This window comes from Parambassis ranga, chromosome 9 (genome assembly GCF_900634625.1).
Source record: "Parambassis ranga chromosome 9, fParRan2.1, whole genome shotgun sequence".
Lineage (NCBI taxonomy): Eukaryota > Metazoa > Chordata > Actinopteri > Ambassidae > Parambassis > Parambassis ranga.
In genome coordinates, this window is record NC_041030.1 from 21,973,402 (window position 1) to 21,988,754 (window position 15,353).

At 50.2% G+C, this 15,353-nt stretch overlaps 1 protein-coding gene across 9 annotated transcripts in view; it reads right to left on the reverse strand.

Annotated features, from left to right (window-relative positions):
• Positions 1-1,221: 1,221 nt before the first annotated feature.
• LOC114440849 (ral guanine nucleotide dissociation stimulator-like) overlaps positions 1,222-15,353 on the reverse strand; it is a 31,276-nt gene continuing 17,144 nt past the window's right edge. For 4 of the 9 annotated variants that reach the window (XM_028413417.1, XM_028413416.1, XM_028413420.1 and 1 more), the window contains exons 2-18: positions 9,736-10,040; positions 9,551-9,625; positions 8,870-9,063; positions 8,508-8,632; positions 8,191-8,406; positions 8,002-8,105; positions 7,842-7,926; positions 6,697-6,774; positions 6,482-6,568; positions 6,372-6,404; positions 6,170-6,291; positions 5,901-5,996; positions 5,598-5,802; positions 5,165-5,254; positions 4,666-4,932; positions 4,467-4,581; positions 1,222-4,334 (exon numbers count right to left, since the gene is read on the reverse strand). In XM_028413417.1, the coding sequence (XP_028269218.1) occupies positions 4,159-4,334; positions 4,467-4,581; positions 4,666-4,932; positions 5,165-5,254; positions 5,598-5,802; positions 5,901-5,996; positions 6,170-6,291; positions 6,372-6,404; positions 6,482-6,568; positions 6,697-6,774; positions 7,842-7,926; positions 8,002-8,105; positions 8,191-8,406; positions 8,508-8,632; positions 8,870-9,063; positions 9,551-9,625; positions 9,736-10,040 (2,373 nt within the window). In that variant the 3' untranslated portion in view covers positions 1,222-4,158. Of the gene's footprint in view, positions 4,335-4,466; positions 4,582-4,665; positions 4,933-5,164; positions 5,255-5,597; positions 5,803-5,900; positions 5,997-6,169; positions 6,292-6,371; positions 6,405-6,481; positions 6,569-6,696; positions 6,775-7,841; positions 7,927-8,001; positions 8,106-8,190; positions 8,407-8,507; positions 8,633-8,869; positions 9,064-9,550; positions 9,626-9,735; positions 10,041-14,359; positions 15,304-15,353 lie in introns of those variants that run through there. The other 5 variants (XM_028413421.1, XM_028413419.1, XM_028413415.1 and 2 more) reach the window with 5 other exon arrangements.

Below are 15,353 nucleotides of genomic sequence, written 5' to 3' on the forward strand. Positions count from 1 at the left end.
GGAAGAGTTGCCTCAAAATAAACTCTTGGAAATGACTATAACGCATCCACAGATTTCAATCAATAATTAATTTAAAATCATGCACAAGACAACCGCAGTGTTTTGTTTGTGTGAGAGAGACAACACTGATTATATGATAAAATACATAAAAGAATGAACACGAGTTCATGGCCCACCTCTTAAATTTAAGTGGAAACATAAGTCTTTTACTTGAGTGAACCTCACTTCCGGTCTAAGCCTGTGTTTCTTTGTTTAACTTCACACAGGTCTGCTGCTGCGGCGTATACACACACACACACACACACACACACACACACACACACACACACACACACACACACGGTCTCTCTCTCTCCATTCAGTCCGTACTGGGTTGACCTGCTTTACCTGCTGCAGCGAGACCAGCAGGACCGGTGCCTCAACTTGACAGTTTAAGACACACACACACACACACACACACACACACACACACACACACACACACACACACACACAGTGACTCCACAGACCGTGTCCTCTGTGTGTCCCTTTCTGTCTGTGACGTGTTATTGTGTGTTGTTTGTTGTGTACAGTAGTGCTGCAGAGTGTGTCGGTTCTATGCTGCCATGAACCGACACAGACACCGCAGTGAGTTTTATCAATGGCGCCTTCAGTGACCGCTACACACTGCCCCCTGCTGGACAAGCGTGGTCTTTTTGGTTCATTTTGTTTGACTTGAGGGTTTTGTGCGTTTTTTTTTTTTCAAGCTATTCCGAGTGTGTGTGTGTGTGTGTGTGAGTGCGTGAACAGGCTAAACTCTCTTTTAAACGAGCTGACATGTTTGTTTCGGATGAGCATCCTGTGGTTGCTATGACGACTGCAGCCTCTTCATCGCCTCTCTCCGTGATGAGACGACGACACAAAGTCCTTTTACTTTTATAAACTTAATGTTTATTTGTATATACATGAATATATTAATCTATAACCAAGAAAGGAGAGAATGTACAATGCAAAACAAAATTCTCTATATACAAATCAATAAATAAACAAAGACATCGTCAGGGACAGGTTTAGTCTTCTACACAGGTTTCTGTCTTCTTCAGGGGAAAAAAAGTCAAATGAAGAAACTGCAGTTAGAAAAAGTTCTGGATCCTTTTGTTAAAATGGGAAATGGCACCCGAGCACAGAGCAGGGCGACAAAAACGAAATCAAACGTACACACACCACGCCAGCTGGTTTCCAGTTCGGGTTTTTTTTTTTCTTGTTGTAAACGCAGCCTTTTTTTTTTTTTTTTTTTGTTCAAACTCGCACAGAATCAGGTCAAATCACAAAAAGTCACGTCATTGTTCAACACGGGCTACGACGACACACAGACCGGTCCATCACATCAAACGCTCCCGAGGTCAGAAAGGTCATCCCAACGTTCAGGAAACACACACGACGACAACGACACCCGAGAGGTGGAGCTGCTGCAGAAACACACACATCATCATCATCATCATCACCAGCCAACGCTCCAACCGAACAGAGCCGAGCCGACGCAGACACACCTGCAGCGCTGCGTCACACAGGTGAGAGGAAATGTACGGGAACATTCAGTGAGTCCTCAGACATCAGCTCACATTCAGAGTTTGGCTGGAGGATCAGTTCTGCACCAGCTTCACCTGCAGCTCAGGACGAATGTCCGCTTCAAGTTTCTTGGTCTAAATTCTCCACAGGAACACGGCTCCACATTTTTTCCACAGCGTTCTTGCCTTTTTTTTTTTTTTTTTTTTAATTCTTAAAAACAGTCCAACGACAGTAAACACGTGTTTTCTTCTGCTGCGTTCAGATCCACCTTTCCTGTTGTGTGATTTTTGGCACATGGAGGGTTAAGCCTGTCGCCTTCACCGCTCACCAGCATGAGCAAAGGTGCGGGCGGATGTTCACTACAACACCACGAAAGGAGGGGGGGGGGGGGGGGGGGCTCAAATTAGCTCACAGTGCTTGACATGACGCAGGCGGAGTGAGAGGGTCAAAGGTCACAGTGATCAACAGCCGAAGGATTTCACGCTACAGCAGCACGACATCCACGGCAGCCGGGCGGCGGCGGCGCCCCCTGCTGCTCGTCTCCATATTGCTTCTGCAGTTTTTTTTGAGTGGTGGTGGTGGTGGGGGGGGGGGCTTCGTTAAGATAATTCTGAACTTCATGCAGATGAAACAACAGAAGGCGACGCAGAGCAGAGCGGAGAACTCATTAGTGTTTTGTTGGAGCTACGAGAGGAAAAATCCAACCGCCGACGTTCAGTCGTCAATATTCAGTTTGGTGAGGCCACTTTCCTGCATTTCCCAGAATGCTGTGCAATGGAGTTCTACCATTAGCATGCACTGCTAACTACCATGTGTACCCACAGGAGTACAGCAGTGCAGGCTAACGCTAGCAGCTCTGTCATAATGACTGGAATGAGTGCATATTAATGTCAGTGTTCTCACCAAATCTCATGTTAGCTTCATTAGCTAGCATGCTACAGCCGGTGCCACCTGCCAGCTACAACTAAGAGGGTGTTAGTGTGTGAAAAGATGGAGACTTTGAGGTTAAATCTGCATCTGTGGACAGTGCAGCACAGCGTGTAACTAGTGGTCAGTTTAACAGTGAGTGCAGAGCCCTGTGTGTGTGTGTGTGTGTGTGTGTGCTTTAACCGTGACGTCACTAAGTGCTTCACCGAAAGTTTGTGTTTCAGGTTGGATTTTCCCTTTAAAGAGACGGTCAGGAAAGGGTCACGCAGAGCAGAGAAGAAGAGTTTGTTCCCTCAGGCGCCACCATCACAGAACTCCACATTCACCGGCTGACGGAGGCTTTCTGTATCAGGACAGACACCCACACCTCTGTGGATGGACTCTGCTGTCACAGCCGCTAACCTTCTGCAGGATAAATCTGCAGCGCACAGGCCGTCATGGCACATTTGGGAAGTGGTTACTGATGGATATGAAGGGTGAGCCGCCATGTTGGAAGCCACAGTGGCAGGGTCCCAAACATCAGTGGGATGATCACTGGAAGGACTCACTGTTTGTTATTTTTGGGGCTAAATTGAACTACATCTCATTTTTTTTCATCCAAAATTATAAATATATTCAGTTAACCTGCCACTGAGGACAGATTCCAACATGGAGGCTGGTGGTCAGAGCTTAAACGGCTTCTTCAGCAGCACCATGTCAGAGCAGAGAGATGCAAACAAATGTACAAAAAAAAACAGCTATTAACAAAATCTCATGGTCCTTATACTGCACAGATGGTGTTGACTGATATTTACACCACACCCAGCTGTGTGTTCTGTTTCGGCTCCCCTGTCCTTCGCCGTGTAGCGGTTCCCATTCATTAATACAAAAGAAAAAGGTGATTCATGGCTGTGTGCACACTGGGTTTCACACCACATCTGTTTGTCACATGGCAGCATTCAGAAGTGTGAAGAGTTCAGGGCACCGCTGCTCAAACTGAGCTTAGAGCCCAACCTTTAGGTGACATCAGCGAGCCCGGGGCCAGGCGGCGAAGGCGGCGAGGGCAGCGGCGGCACGCTCACAGCTAAAGCTCCCTGAAAAAATACAAACACCTGGCACGTAACGCTCACACACACACGCACACACACACACACACACACACACACTCCTGTGTTCTTCACTGTGGTGTCGTACAGTCTGTTAATGTTCACTCCGTGCCAAGAGGGCGCGTGCATGAAGACGGAGGAGTATAATACAGGGCGAAGGCTGCGGGGGTAAAAAAGTGTTTTATCGAAGGTGCAAAAATCCCGAAGAGGCTTCAACGAAAACCTTTAAGAGCCGACCGCGTGATGTTGGGATGTAAACAGCTGTAAACCAAAGGTAATGGACCGGGGAAGGCTTTCGCACAGTCAGGTGTGAAACTTCACACCGAGCGGAGGCTCATGAGTCCGAGCGGAGCCCGGCGCAGGCGGAGGCGTGTCCCCCGACCTCAGAGGGTCCCGGTGACGCCGTCACTAAGTGCTAAGGTGCTCCCTGCTTCCTGCTGATCCTCACTCACCCCTCTGGCATCGCAGCCTTTGTCCGAAACAAAACCCAGAGTCTCCAGGTCGGCCCGCCTCCAGCAGACCCAAACAGAGACGTTTCCTCTGAGGAGGGGAGGCCAGAGAGGAGGCGCAGAGGAGGCAGGAAGTGGGGAGTCTTTCCTCAGAAAATCCCTTTAGCGATTTTCAGTCCCTTCTGTTTCATGCGCGGCAGCGTGGAACTGGCCACGTTCTTGGCCCGCACCGGCCGGGCCAAGCCCCGCTTCTTCAGCACAAAGTCGTAGTTGGCAGTGGAGTTCATGGCGTAGAAGACGTTGGCGTTGTCCGGGATCCGAAGCTCTGCGGGACGAGGAAGGAGAGGGAAACATCATGTTAGCCGACAGGAAACCAACCACCGGCTGTTTCACTGTTAAACCCAGCTGCATGCTGGGGGCTCACGTGTTACTGCAGAATAAAGAATCAAGGTTTCACCTTTGTCCTCGGAGATTTTCTGCATCAGCTCGTAGTCCTCCGTCTTCTCCCGCTCCAGGTTGTGTTTGATCATGGCCTTCCTGATGACCACCGGAGTCTTGTCTTGACTCGTCACCTGAGCCGTGACACAGAACATCTGGTTAGCTTTACTTTTAAAAAGTCCGACATGACTCCCACGCCCCTCTCCCCCCCCGCTCACCAAGATGCTCTTGTACATGTTGCCGTTCTCCACGTCCAGGCTGACCCTGATGATGCAGCAGTCGTCCACCTGCTGGTTGTACAGCGGCAGCGACAGGGTCGAGTAGTTCGACACCGCCGACACCGAGCGTTTGTGCGAGCGGGAGGCCGACAGCGGCGTGGAGGAGGAGACGGAGGAGGAGGAGGCACTGCTGGAGCCGGACGCTGACCCGGAGCTGGAGCCCATCCCGGAGGTGTCCAAGGACGAGAGGGACGTGCACTCCCAGAACTAAAGGGGGCAGTGGGAGCGTCATCAGTCAGTACACTGTCAATAACACTGAGGCTTCAACCTCACAGACATCACGCTGCATTGTGGGAAATGTAGGATCCAGTGAAGCTGCTTTTATTTTACCAAATATCACTAACTAATCAATAATCAGAACACATTCAGATGTAAAATCTGGACCCAGGATCTACAGTTAAATGTCACAGCTGAGCAGGTGTTAAATGAACATAAAAACCTTAAAGCGTGGTACCGTTGATGTGGCATCTGCTGCTGGAGCTTCTCTCCCCAGAGCTGTGACCGTCAGTTTGACTGAGGGAGTCGACGTCTGGAGAGGGACAAAAAAAGAAGAACAGACACTCCACAGTCAGACCACAATGTGTGGGCTCAGCCTGAAGGCAGCGTGTACCGTAACATGTGACCTCTGAAGTGAAGGAACCAGACAAGGACTCAGGACTCGCTGTGACTGAGGTTCGGATGTGGGTTTCATGTATTTAATGTCTCGGTAGGAGGGGGCGGGCTCGGTAGGACGGGACGGGCTCATTAGGACGGGACGGGCTCGGAGGAGGGGAGGGCTGGGAGGAGGGGAGGGCTCGTATGAAGGCGATGTTTCGTCCTCAGATTGTTTCTGGGACAAGCTGAGCTGATAAAAAGGTGTCTGTGTGTTTCACCTTTCTCTCGTGTCCCTCCGGTGAGTCTGACAGGAAGCTGGCGTTCACGTCCTCCAGGTCTGAACCACTGGAGCTGACGGAGGTGACGCTCAGAGCGTCGCCGCTGTCCCCCCCGCCTCCTTGGTACGGCCTGTAGTGCGAGTGGTCGAAGGACTTCGAATGGGAGCCTGCGCCGCCGCTGGAGCCGGGCTCCGTCAGCTGCCGGCTGGAAGCACAACAACAACAGGAGGGAGGAGTTTAAACAATCAGATCCAAACATGAACAGATCCTGCTTCGCCAGGACGGGCTCGGCGCCACACTCACTCGCTCCAGCGCTTCATTATTCCTCCGTTCTTCTTGGCTCTGAGCGTGTTGCTGGCCGACTCGGACAGAGGCTCGATCTCACAGGACAGGTTGTAGCTGCAGGAGGAGGCGTCAGCGTTACACGAAACACAGGTTCAAAGGTCAGGATCAAAATAATAATCAGAGGAAAATCATTTCTGAGCTGAACGCTGTGGACGATCAGACCCCTCAGTTTCACCGAGGACACACACATCATTCAGAGTGAAGACCCGCAGGAAGGACGGACTGACCTCTCTGCTTCGCTGAGCTTCTCCACGCCTGCAAACCACTCTCTGAAGTGGCTGTCCTGAGTGAAGCTGTAGTTGTTGGAGGCCAGCTGCAGCAGCTTGATCTGAGCGATCACCTCAAACTCCTGCAAAGAGCAAAGAGGAATGAACCATGTCTGTTTTTCAGGTTTTACAAATTATTCCTGATCAAGATCGTTTGACTGACCTTTCGTCTCTTCTCAAAGTTGATCAAACCGCCCTGAAAAAAAAAACACAAACATGTCAGAAATGATATCTATAAAAACAAAATGCTGTCAGTAAAAGCAGCAGTCTGACCTCGGTGTAATCCTTCATGGCGGTGTCCATCATCACCAGGTCCGTCAGGAAGGTCCCCAGGTAAGGGATGGTCCCCTGCATCACACCCTGTGCACAGAGCACGGTCAGAGGAGGACAAAACACCGATTAGGCTGTGCAGCGGACGGACTGCAGTGCCTCCTTCAGCCACTAGAGGGAGGTGTTAGTTAGTGTAGTGCAAATAAACAGGCTCTCACCAGGTCTCTCTGCTGCTGGTGTCTCCGCTGAGCTCGTTTAGGGTTAATTTCCAAAGTGGCGAATTTGGAGGTGCCCTCCTGCACGAAAACAACAACAACGTGTTCAGTGAAGGAACCGACACGTTTATGATGCTTCAACAAGGCTCAGATATTCTCTGACTTCACAGTGATGATGACAGGACTGTGGATAAGATGCTGAGGCAGGTCTGTCTGTTCGCAGCCCCTCAGCCTGAACCTTCCCCTCCACATGCATCATGCAACACTCCCCTCTGGCTGAGCTGCATTAACCCTGAGGAGTGAAAGTGATGAAAGACAGTCGCTTTACGTAACATGCGCAGCTGCTGCGTGCAGCTGGTCTGGGTGTCAGAGAGGAGGCGTTCAAGGTCCACAGAGTTCATACCATCATTCTTTTTTTACGTGTGTATGAAGGTTGCTTCTGTCACCACAAAGTATGAACACGAACGTTTCTTCCTGATGCTTCTCCGTCATTTCAGAGGAAACAAAACCATCTGTGTAACCTCGCAGAGCTCCGCCCCCTCCTGCTGCTGTTTCCTCTCACATTCCTCAGAGTGATGTAACGCCGAGAGGCCTTCTGCAGCCCCGTGAAACCCGAGACCGCCGAGCCGAGCGAGCGCAGCCTGGCCCGAGCAGATAGAGGGCCGAGCAGGCGACGCCCTGATGTCTTCTCTTACATCAGAGCCGTTATCTACACCTGCCAAAGGGTTCCTCCCTCTGACGGCAGCAGGGATTCCCTCAGCGGAGGCCCCGGGCTCAGGTCAGAAGCAGGTGACGGCGCTCACGCCATTGTATTTTAAACGCCAACAAATCCCTGAACCTGATCCGCCATCTTGTTTTCCTGTTCAGTTTCTGCATTTAACCCTATAAATGACACTAGCGATGACAGCAGCTGTACATGTTAATATATGTGGATCCAGAGGAAGACGGTTCAAGGTGCCCGTCAGGATGTTCCTCTGCAGCTGTTTACATGTGACAAGTGCATGATGGGAAGGGGTCACCGAGCCATACATCCTCACCGGCACACAGTCACACACACACACACACACACTGAGAGAGAGGATGACTATAGGAGGAAGGTGTGGATCATCGTTACTCTGTGTGTGTGAGTAGCCTCCACCCTGACCCACCTTCACCAGCAGCTCTCGGCTGAGGGAGTAGTTGTTGTCGTCGGAGAAGATCTCAGACAGCTCACGGAAGGTTCTGAAACTTTCCCTGCAAGCAGACGCAGAGGTCACAAACAACATCTGTCACGACCTTCAGCTGTTACACCACACACCGTCAACCTACCGCGACACTTCCTCCCAGGTCCTCTTCAGGCGGTGGATGGCATTGCACTGCAGGGCGGAGAGGATGGCTCGCAGTGAGGAGAAGTTCTTCAAGATCCGACACTCCTGGATCCAAAAAACCACTCGGAGTCAGACACACTCAAACCACTTCAGATAAACTCACAGTGAAGCACACGGGCCGGCCGCTCACCCGAGCCACGTCTATCCACCTCTCCAGCAGCCGGGCTCTCTGGTTGGGCTTCAGCGTCGGGTTGCTCAGGCAGGTGGTGATGACACAGTTGGTGACGGAGTTGAACTGGGCCACCGTGGCTCTGATGGTGGGCGCCAGGTGCTCCTTCCCCTTCTTGTCCCGCTGAGACCAAATGCCCCCGAGGCAGTGGTAGGGGACCACCTTCTTGAACAGATCCTGGGTGGACGGAGACATCGTCATCAGAGTGAAGTCCAAAGATGCACACTGGAAAAAGGATTTCCAAACAAACCAGCCTAACAGAAGGAAAACATCCTCACCGCGTCCATGAGCGTGAACTGCTCGGCCACCATGATGGGGTCAAACGACAGGAAACTAAAAGCAGGAAGCTCGTCCTCGAAGCCGCTCTCTTCCTGGGTAGCAAAAGGGCAGCCGAGGTGTTCCCCTGAGGAGACGGAAACACAACACACTCTTCACAAAGCTGCCTCCACCTGAGCTCGACCTGAACACATCAACATCTCATCCTGTCTCTGGCCCTCACGTTTGTTTAGTCTACATGAAACGTGGAGTTACAAATGTTTAAGTTCTTAAATCTAGCTTCTCTGTCCTCTGACTTTCTGCTGGGAGCCCTCATAGTCTGGAGTCCCTGCGCTGTGGTCCCTCTCCTGTCCTGCCTTCATACCATCAGGATCAGGCTCACACTGCTGTCGGCGGTGGAAGTGGGCCAGAAGGTTGCGGGCGCGGCGCTCCAGGTCCGAGCCGGGGAGGTGGAGGTGAAGGTAGGACAAGAGCTGGTGCAGACAGTCGTAGTTCGGAGGACTCCAGAAGTCCTCAGAGTACTGGTCCAGCCACGCGCCCAGGATGGATGACACAGTGCTGCAACAACAGCCACAAGACACCATTAGTGCACTTATTCTGTGCTCTACCCCGACTTAAAGATAAAAAAACAACATAAATCTCCTCATGTCTGAAGATTCAAACAGCTCTCAGGTCATCATAACAGGGTCTGGATTCAGGGGTCAGTGAGCAGTCATTCACATTCACCACAGGCACTCAGAGCTAACGCTAACAAGCTAAGAAAAAACACCAAATAAAGAAAAGGATCTTCTCTGAAGCTAAACCAGCTTGTTTCCATCTAAAGAGCACAAAGGTGTTCTTTGCTCTGATTTACTGAGTTTCTGTCAGTTCATGAACTGTGTGTTATCAGACCCCCCCCCCCCCCCAGGATAGAGGAATAGTCCGGTAAAGCTTTAAACTGGTGATACGCCTCTAACCGGGGGAGGAGAGGGCCGAGGCTCCGAGCTGAGAGCGCTCTCAGTGATCGATGTTGGCAGCTCGGCTCTGAAGGTCGCAGCACACTTACTTTCTCAGCTCTGTGCAGTCGTCCTGGGACACTCTGTGTGCGCTGGCTGCAGGCACGTTTTGGAGCTTGGCATACCTTAAAAACAACAGGACAAAAAAACGAAATTCAGTTTTTTCTGCTTCATGTTGCTGACCAGAAGGTAAAAACATTCAGATCTGCACTAAACTCCACTCCTGTCACTGTACCTGTTGAGCAGGAGATCCAGCACCTGCTTGGTGGTGGCGAAGGATCGGTATGTGCAGAGGAAGATGGTGACGTAGGTGGAGTCTTTGCCCCGGAACGCCGTCACCATGTACTCCACCAGCCTCTCCAGCGTGCCGGCCTTGATGGTCCGCACCTTGCAGGTCTCGTAGAGGCTCAGGGCGGAGTCCGTGTCCACGCCCAGCCATCGCTGCCCCTTACTGGCTGACTGATGAAGCTGCACCTTCCTCAGCGTGATGGTGAAGATGGCGTCCTCCTCGGCCTCCTCGCCGATCTCCTGCGTCGAGCTCTATAAGGCAGAGGAGACGGAAACTAAGTCGTTTATGAAGGGAACTTTTTTTGGCTTTTCTCGCTGCTGTAATCTTTGAATGTAGCGCTACAAGTCCCGGAGGTTTTTCCTGATGGAACGAGCCCTTTAAAGACGTGTTGTACACAGATTAGAGGGAGCTCAAGACGTTACCGTGCAGAACGCCGGCTTCAAAAAGTCCGACATCTCATTCTGGGATGAAACCCTTTAATTATGCCCCTCTGTGACCTGGCGGTCCTCTTTCTGGTCCGTCTCTCTCTGAGTCACACTTTGTGAATCATGTGCGTGGCCGTCCACAAACAAGCAACAGCCTGTTACTAAACAGAGGCTGCTGGATACCAGCACTACAATACAAGCTGCAGCCTGCACACACACACACACACACACACAGGGAATCAACACAAACAGCTTGTTGCATGTGAATGAGGCCTCTGCAGGCTGCTGCATGTCGCCGCCCAAGCACTTTGTTGTTCCTACAAAGAAAAAACAATGTAAAGATGCCAGATTCATTCATCATCACAGCACGTCACAGGCCTGCATCAGCACTGCGAAGCTGTTCAGCGACTCTTCAGAGGGAAACTTTAACACACCTGCATGCATGTGCTGATAAACCACCGCAGCAGCATCTTAAAAACTGCATCTAAAGATCCTGGAAATTAAGCAGGATGTAAAAATGGTCAAATGAACTGATCATTAACTGATCAAAGCTGTTAAAAAGTCATGATTTAAAGAGTGGATGATGTTTTCTGCAGGTCGATCTGCTATTTCTAAAAGGCGAAAACAAACAGAGATCCAAAGATCCAGATTTGTTGACCTGCGGTGACGCTGTGCCACATTCACAGATTGTACAGACCTACAGGAAAAGATCTGCTGAACTACACGGCGTACAGATGCTGTTTTTACAAAGAAGCTGTCTGTAACCGCTGCAGATGTTACGGTGGCCAGGATGAGGTCAGACTCGTGATACTCTGTGTCCACACTTCATGCTAGCTTTAGCATGAAGGCTCTGCACAATATTATTATAATTACTATTATTATATTTGACAATTAGCTACAAGTGAATAACGGAGAAGACACAACACTTAAACCCAGTAAATGTGGTTTATCAGCAGCGTGAACGTCTAATCAGCAGTTTGCGTCACTGTTAAAATAAAATAAAGCCTTGACTTTGAGTGCTGAGGAGTCTTCACATATCTAGCCTACATCGCAGAGCGCTACAGCCCTGTGACTCAGTGAGCTGAGGCCCGGATGGAGGAGGAATGTAAGGTGGCGTGCCACAGTCATCCGTCATGGCCGCTTGTTGTGCATCCTGGGAGCATTAGTCATCAGAGCCCGTTCCAGAGCCTCAGTGTGACTCGCGGCTTCTTTTTTTATTTTTGGCCCCCGTTGTTGTGCCCTCTGTTACCATGGAAACAAGCTGTAACCAGGATGTCATGAGGGGGGATACAGTATCCTCACAGCGTTTTTGTGTTTCGGATGTTTATTATTAGACGTAAACGAATGACTTCATCCTCAATCGTTTCAATATGATGCAGTTAATCAATCACATCAATCAGTGAGTAACGAGGACAGTCCTCAGCCCTGTGTCAGCCAGGCAACAATGTCTGTGTTGTGTGTGTGTAACGTCTTAACAAGCAGCCTCTTTAAGAACAAGCCTTTCGGCTAATTAGATTATGAACAGACGAGAGAGACAAACAACAAAACTCAAACACAGCGCGCACACAGCATACGTGTGAGTCGACACAGAGCGAGTGTAGAAGGAGGGAGCGTGGGACAGATAAATGGGCAGAGAGGAGACAAACCCCCGGACTGCTGTAAATCCTGTCAGCTATAATGGCCGAGGTGCAGCTGCAGCAAAGGGCCTTGACAGCAGGAGCGGTGCTTATCAGCCGGACCACAGAGGCCGCGCTGATATCGCTTCAAAACCCTGAAAAAAATGTAGCGCTCAAGGGCAGCGCCTCGCTCCATCCGGCGACTCGGCTCCCAGAATAATGCCTCTATTCATGCCCCTTCCAGCAGGAGCGAGTGTTGCCATGATAACCAAACTCTCTCCACTACTCCAGTAATCAATACTTTAAAAAAAAATAAGGAGTGCACAGTGGCACCTCACCAAGGCTCAGAGACGTGACACCACATTTTCCAACTAGAACATGAAATAAAAAAGGATTATTATCAGAGCGAGCTGCCGTCCAGTCTGACAAACAAACAGGATGGAGAAGATCGGTGGAATTATGAGGAAATTCCCAGAGTTATCCTCAGGAAGTTACCACACGTTCTCTTCATTAAATTCCTTCGGCCTGACTCGACGTTACGTCGGCCACATCAGCACCGGTCTGCTTACAAACAGGCAGGAAGCGGCCGCTGAAGATGGACACTCATCTCAGCGCCCTGCTCCAACAAGCAGTGATCGCTGGAAGGAGTCGACCTGATGCGATGCCGCGTCCTGTGGTCTTATCCAAGTGGATTACAGTGGGTCAGGAAGTATTTACTGTTCAGTATGCAGCATGGGGATATGGAGGAGAGTGGTGTTAAACATACACTTGGTGAGCATAAAATGTTTGGCATCCCGACTCCGACTCCTCCACAGTCTTATCAGATCTGGGCTCACCTACACCATCCTGACTGAGAATGACCATGAATGTACATGTGGGCTGCAGGAATGTGAGAGGAAGAAAGGGTCACGTGGCAGAGAAGACACATGAGCCTTCGCGAGCAGCGCTGCTTCTACAGCTGGATGAAAGGATTTCTGTTGTGCGTGTGGTGGTCACATCCATCACGATGCATTTTTTAAAAGAAGATATTCAAACCGCTATTATCACAGAGACCTCTGCTGGGTCCAACTCTCAGACTGAGGCAGGAAGACGAGCCAAAACCCCCCAAGAAGATTCACAGCGTGCACACACATCATCCTCAGCCATGGGAGGCGTCCTGATCCCAACATCTGGACTGGATTACAGAGACAGAGAGAGACCGAGCACACACACGGCCTCCTGAAGAGTCTGAGCGGCCTCCAACATTCTGTCGAATATTCTGAATACCTATCAACATTCAGGCAATCTTAGGGTTAATCCTCTAAGTTTTACTGCGTGATGCTGAACCTGAGGTCACTCCGTGATGACTCCTGTTTGCTTCAGATTATTTTGTGCGCCATGTTTGGGGGATTTTTTTCCTCCACAGATGTTAACAGTGACAATTAAAACGGTAAACACAGATGGGACCAACCCCGGCCTCCCTCACTCTAACAATAACTCACTGACCGGGTCATCAGTTCAGAAGTCAGTGGAAAAAAAAATGTTTATCTCACATAACAAGACTTCCACCTCTCTATCTGATGGTGGACGGTCTTTATAAACAGCCACCTGGAACAGGAACACAGTAAAACAAACACACAGAGGTAAACCCCCAGTGCTCCGCCAGGACCCAGGACCTGTGTTCAGAGGAGTCAGCCCGAACTCTGAGGCTGGTCAACAGCAGAGAAAGCCCCTCAGAGGTCTAAAGTCTAAATGTGGATCCACAGGGAAACTCCCACTGGTGAGAGTCAACCTGCCCCTGAAACGGTCAACAGCTAAACAAAGCCAACAACAACAGCACGAGCCCGTTACGACCCCGCAGCACAAGCCAGAGACTTCCCCTCGCAAACAATGGCTGAGAGCCGGTGAGATCATCTGGAAGTGGGGCAAGAGACGCAAGAGGGGCGAGGGAGGGCTAACCAGGAACACCACGGTGGTCTAAACACAGAGACAGATCCACCGAGTCCAGAGCATCTCAGCTCCAAGGGGGCAGCTACAATTTGTTTGGAAACTTGTGAATAAGAAGAGGCAGAAAATAAGAGAAGAAGAATAAATGATTCAAATGTTTAGATCAGAGAAACTAAGAAAACATGGCTGCTCCAGTCTTCTACACTAAACTGTGTGAATATAACAAACACATCCACCATCATCTTCATCTTCAGTTTCTTTTCTCTATTTTTGCCTTCGCGGGCGCCTCTTCCAGAAATAAAACCTGCCACGAACATGAGCAGGTTTTTCTGTGAGATGATTTCCTGCTATCAGAACATTCTTTTTTATCTTTATCTTCTTTTAACAGGTTTGGTTACAGAGTCGACATGAATCCAAAGAGACAGAAGGTTGATGCAGACCGCTCCGTCTCACCCACACAGCAACATTAACTCCTCTCACTCACTGCTTCACTGTGCTGCTGAGGATGGGGGGGGGGGGTGATATTATTATTATTATTATTATTATTATTATGATATTATATACATTTCATCACTGAGCAGCACACTGGAGCTCCGGGCCCACCCTGTGTGGACGTTCCGGGTCATGGAGAGTTTAAATGTTGACATTTCCACAGAGACGTCTCACTCTGCTGATAACGACCGTCTGACAGGTGGGAAAGATCCACGACGAGCTCATTACATGACTTCCTGGACCTGAAGTTCAACATGAGACAGATGTTTAATGTACGGGTGTCTGTCTGCAGGGGCTCCCTCCAGAACCTTCTCTCCTGCTCTGTCCTACTATGACTCAATAACACATTTAACAGCAGGGTCAGCGGCGCCTCCTTTGTTGCTCCGAACAGATTATCGTCTCCTTTTCACTTATGAGACTCTAACATGATGAAGTCAGCAGCTTGGCTCCATCTCCACGGGCCTGCATCCTGTGACGTGGCTCTTTTCTCCAGAAACTGTTGAGTTTCTAAAGTGCGTCTCCAGAACTGCCTGTGTAGGAGCTCACATCTCAGAGCGTGACTTCATCCCACACTTTGGGTGCGTCCAGATGGAAATCGTCCCGCAGCTCGTTGCTGTCCGGGCTGATTGGAAACCCTCCGATTTCTGTCCCATGAAGGGAGACACTCACCTTTGATCGGCAGCTTTTTTTTCTTCCTGTCTTATGTAAGAGCTGCTCAGATAATTACACGGCCCCAGACAGACCTGACCTGCGGTGTTTTTCCAGCCGTCTGTTTCTTTGGTTCTGCTGCTCAGCGATCTGACTCTGCTCAGACTGAACAAAAGCTCTCCTGTGCCGAGCTGGATGATGATAGACTTCAGCCGGTTGATCTTAAATCAGAGCAGGTCGCTTCCTGTCAGCCTCCAGCGGCGGCCTGACGTGACATCTCCCCCCTCTGACTGAAGGCGCCGTGTTTTCACTGAACATGTGGGTCACATGGATGAAAGCGGATCATGAGACGTACGGTGTAACCTGCAGCAGGGACACTTTCTGTAATTAGATATTCTGTTTGTGTATGAGCTGATGCTTCCATGTGGGACGCCTGCAGCTGTCCTGTGTTATTATG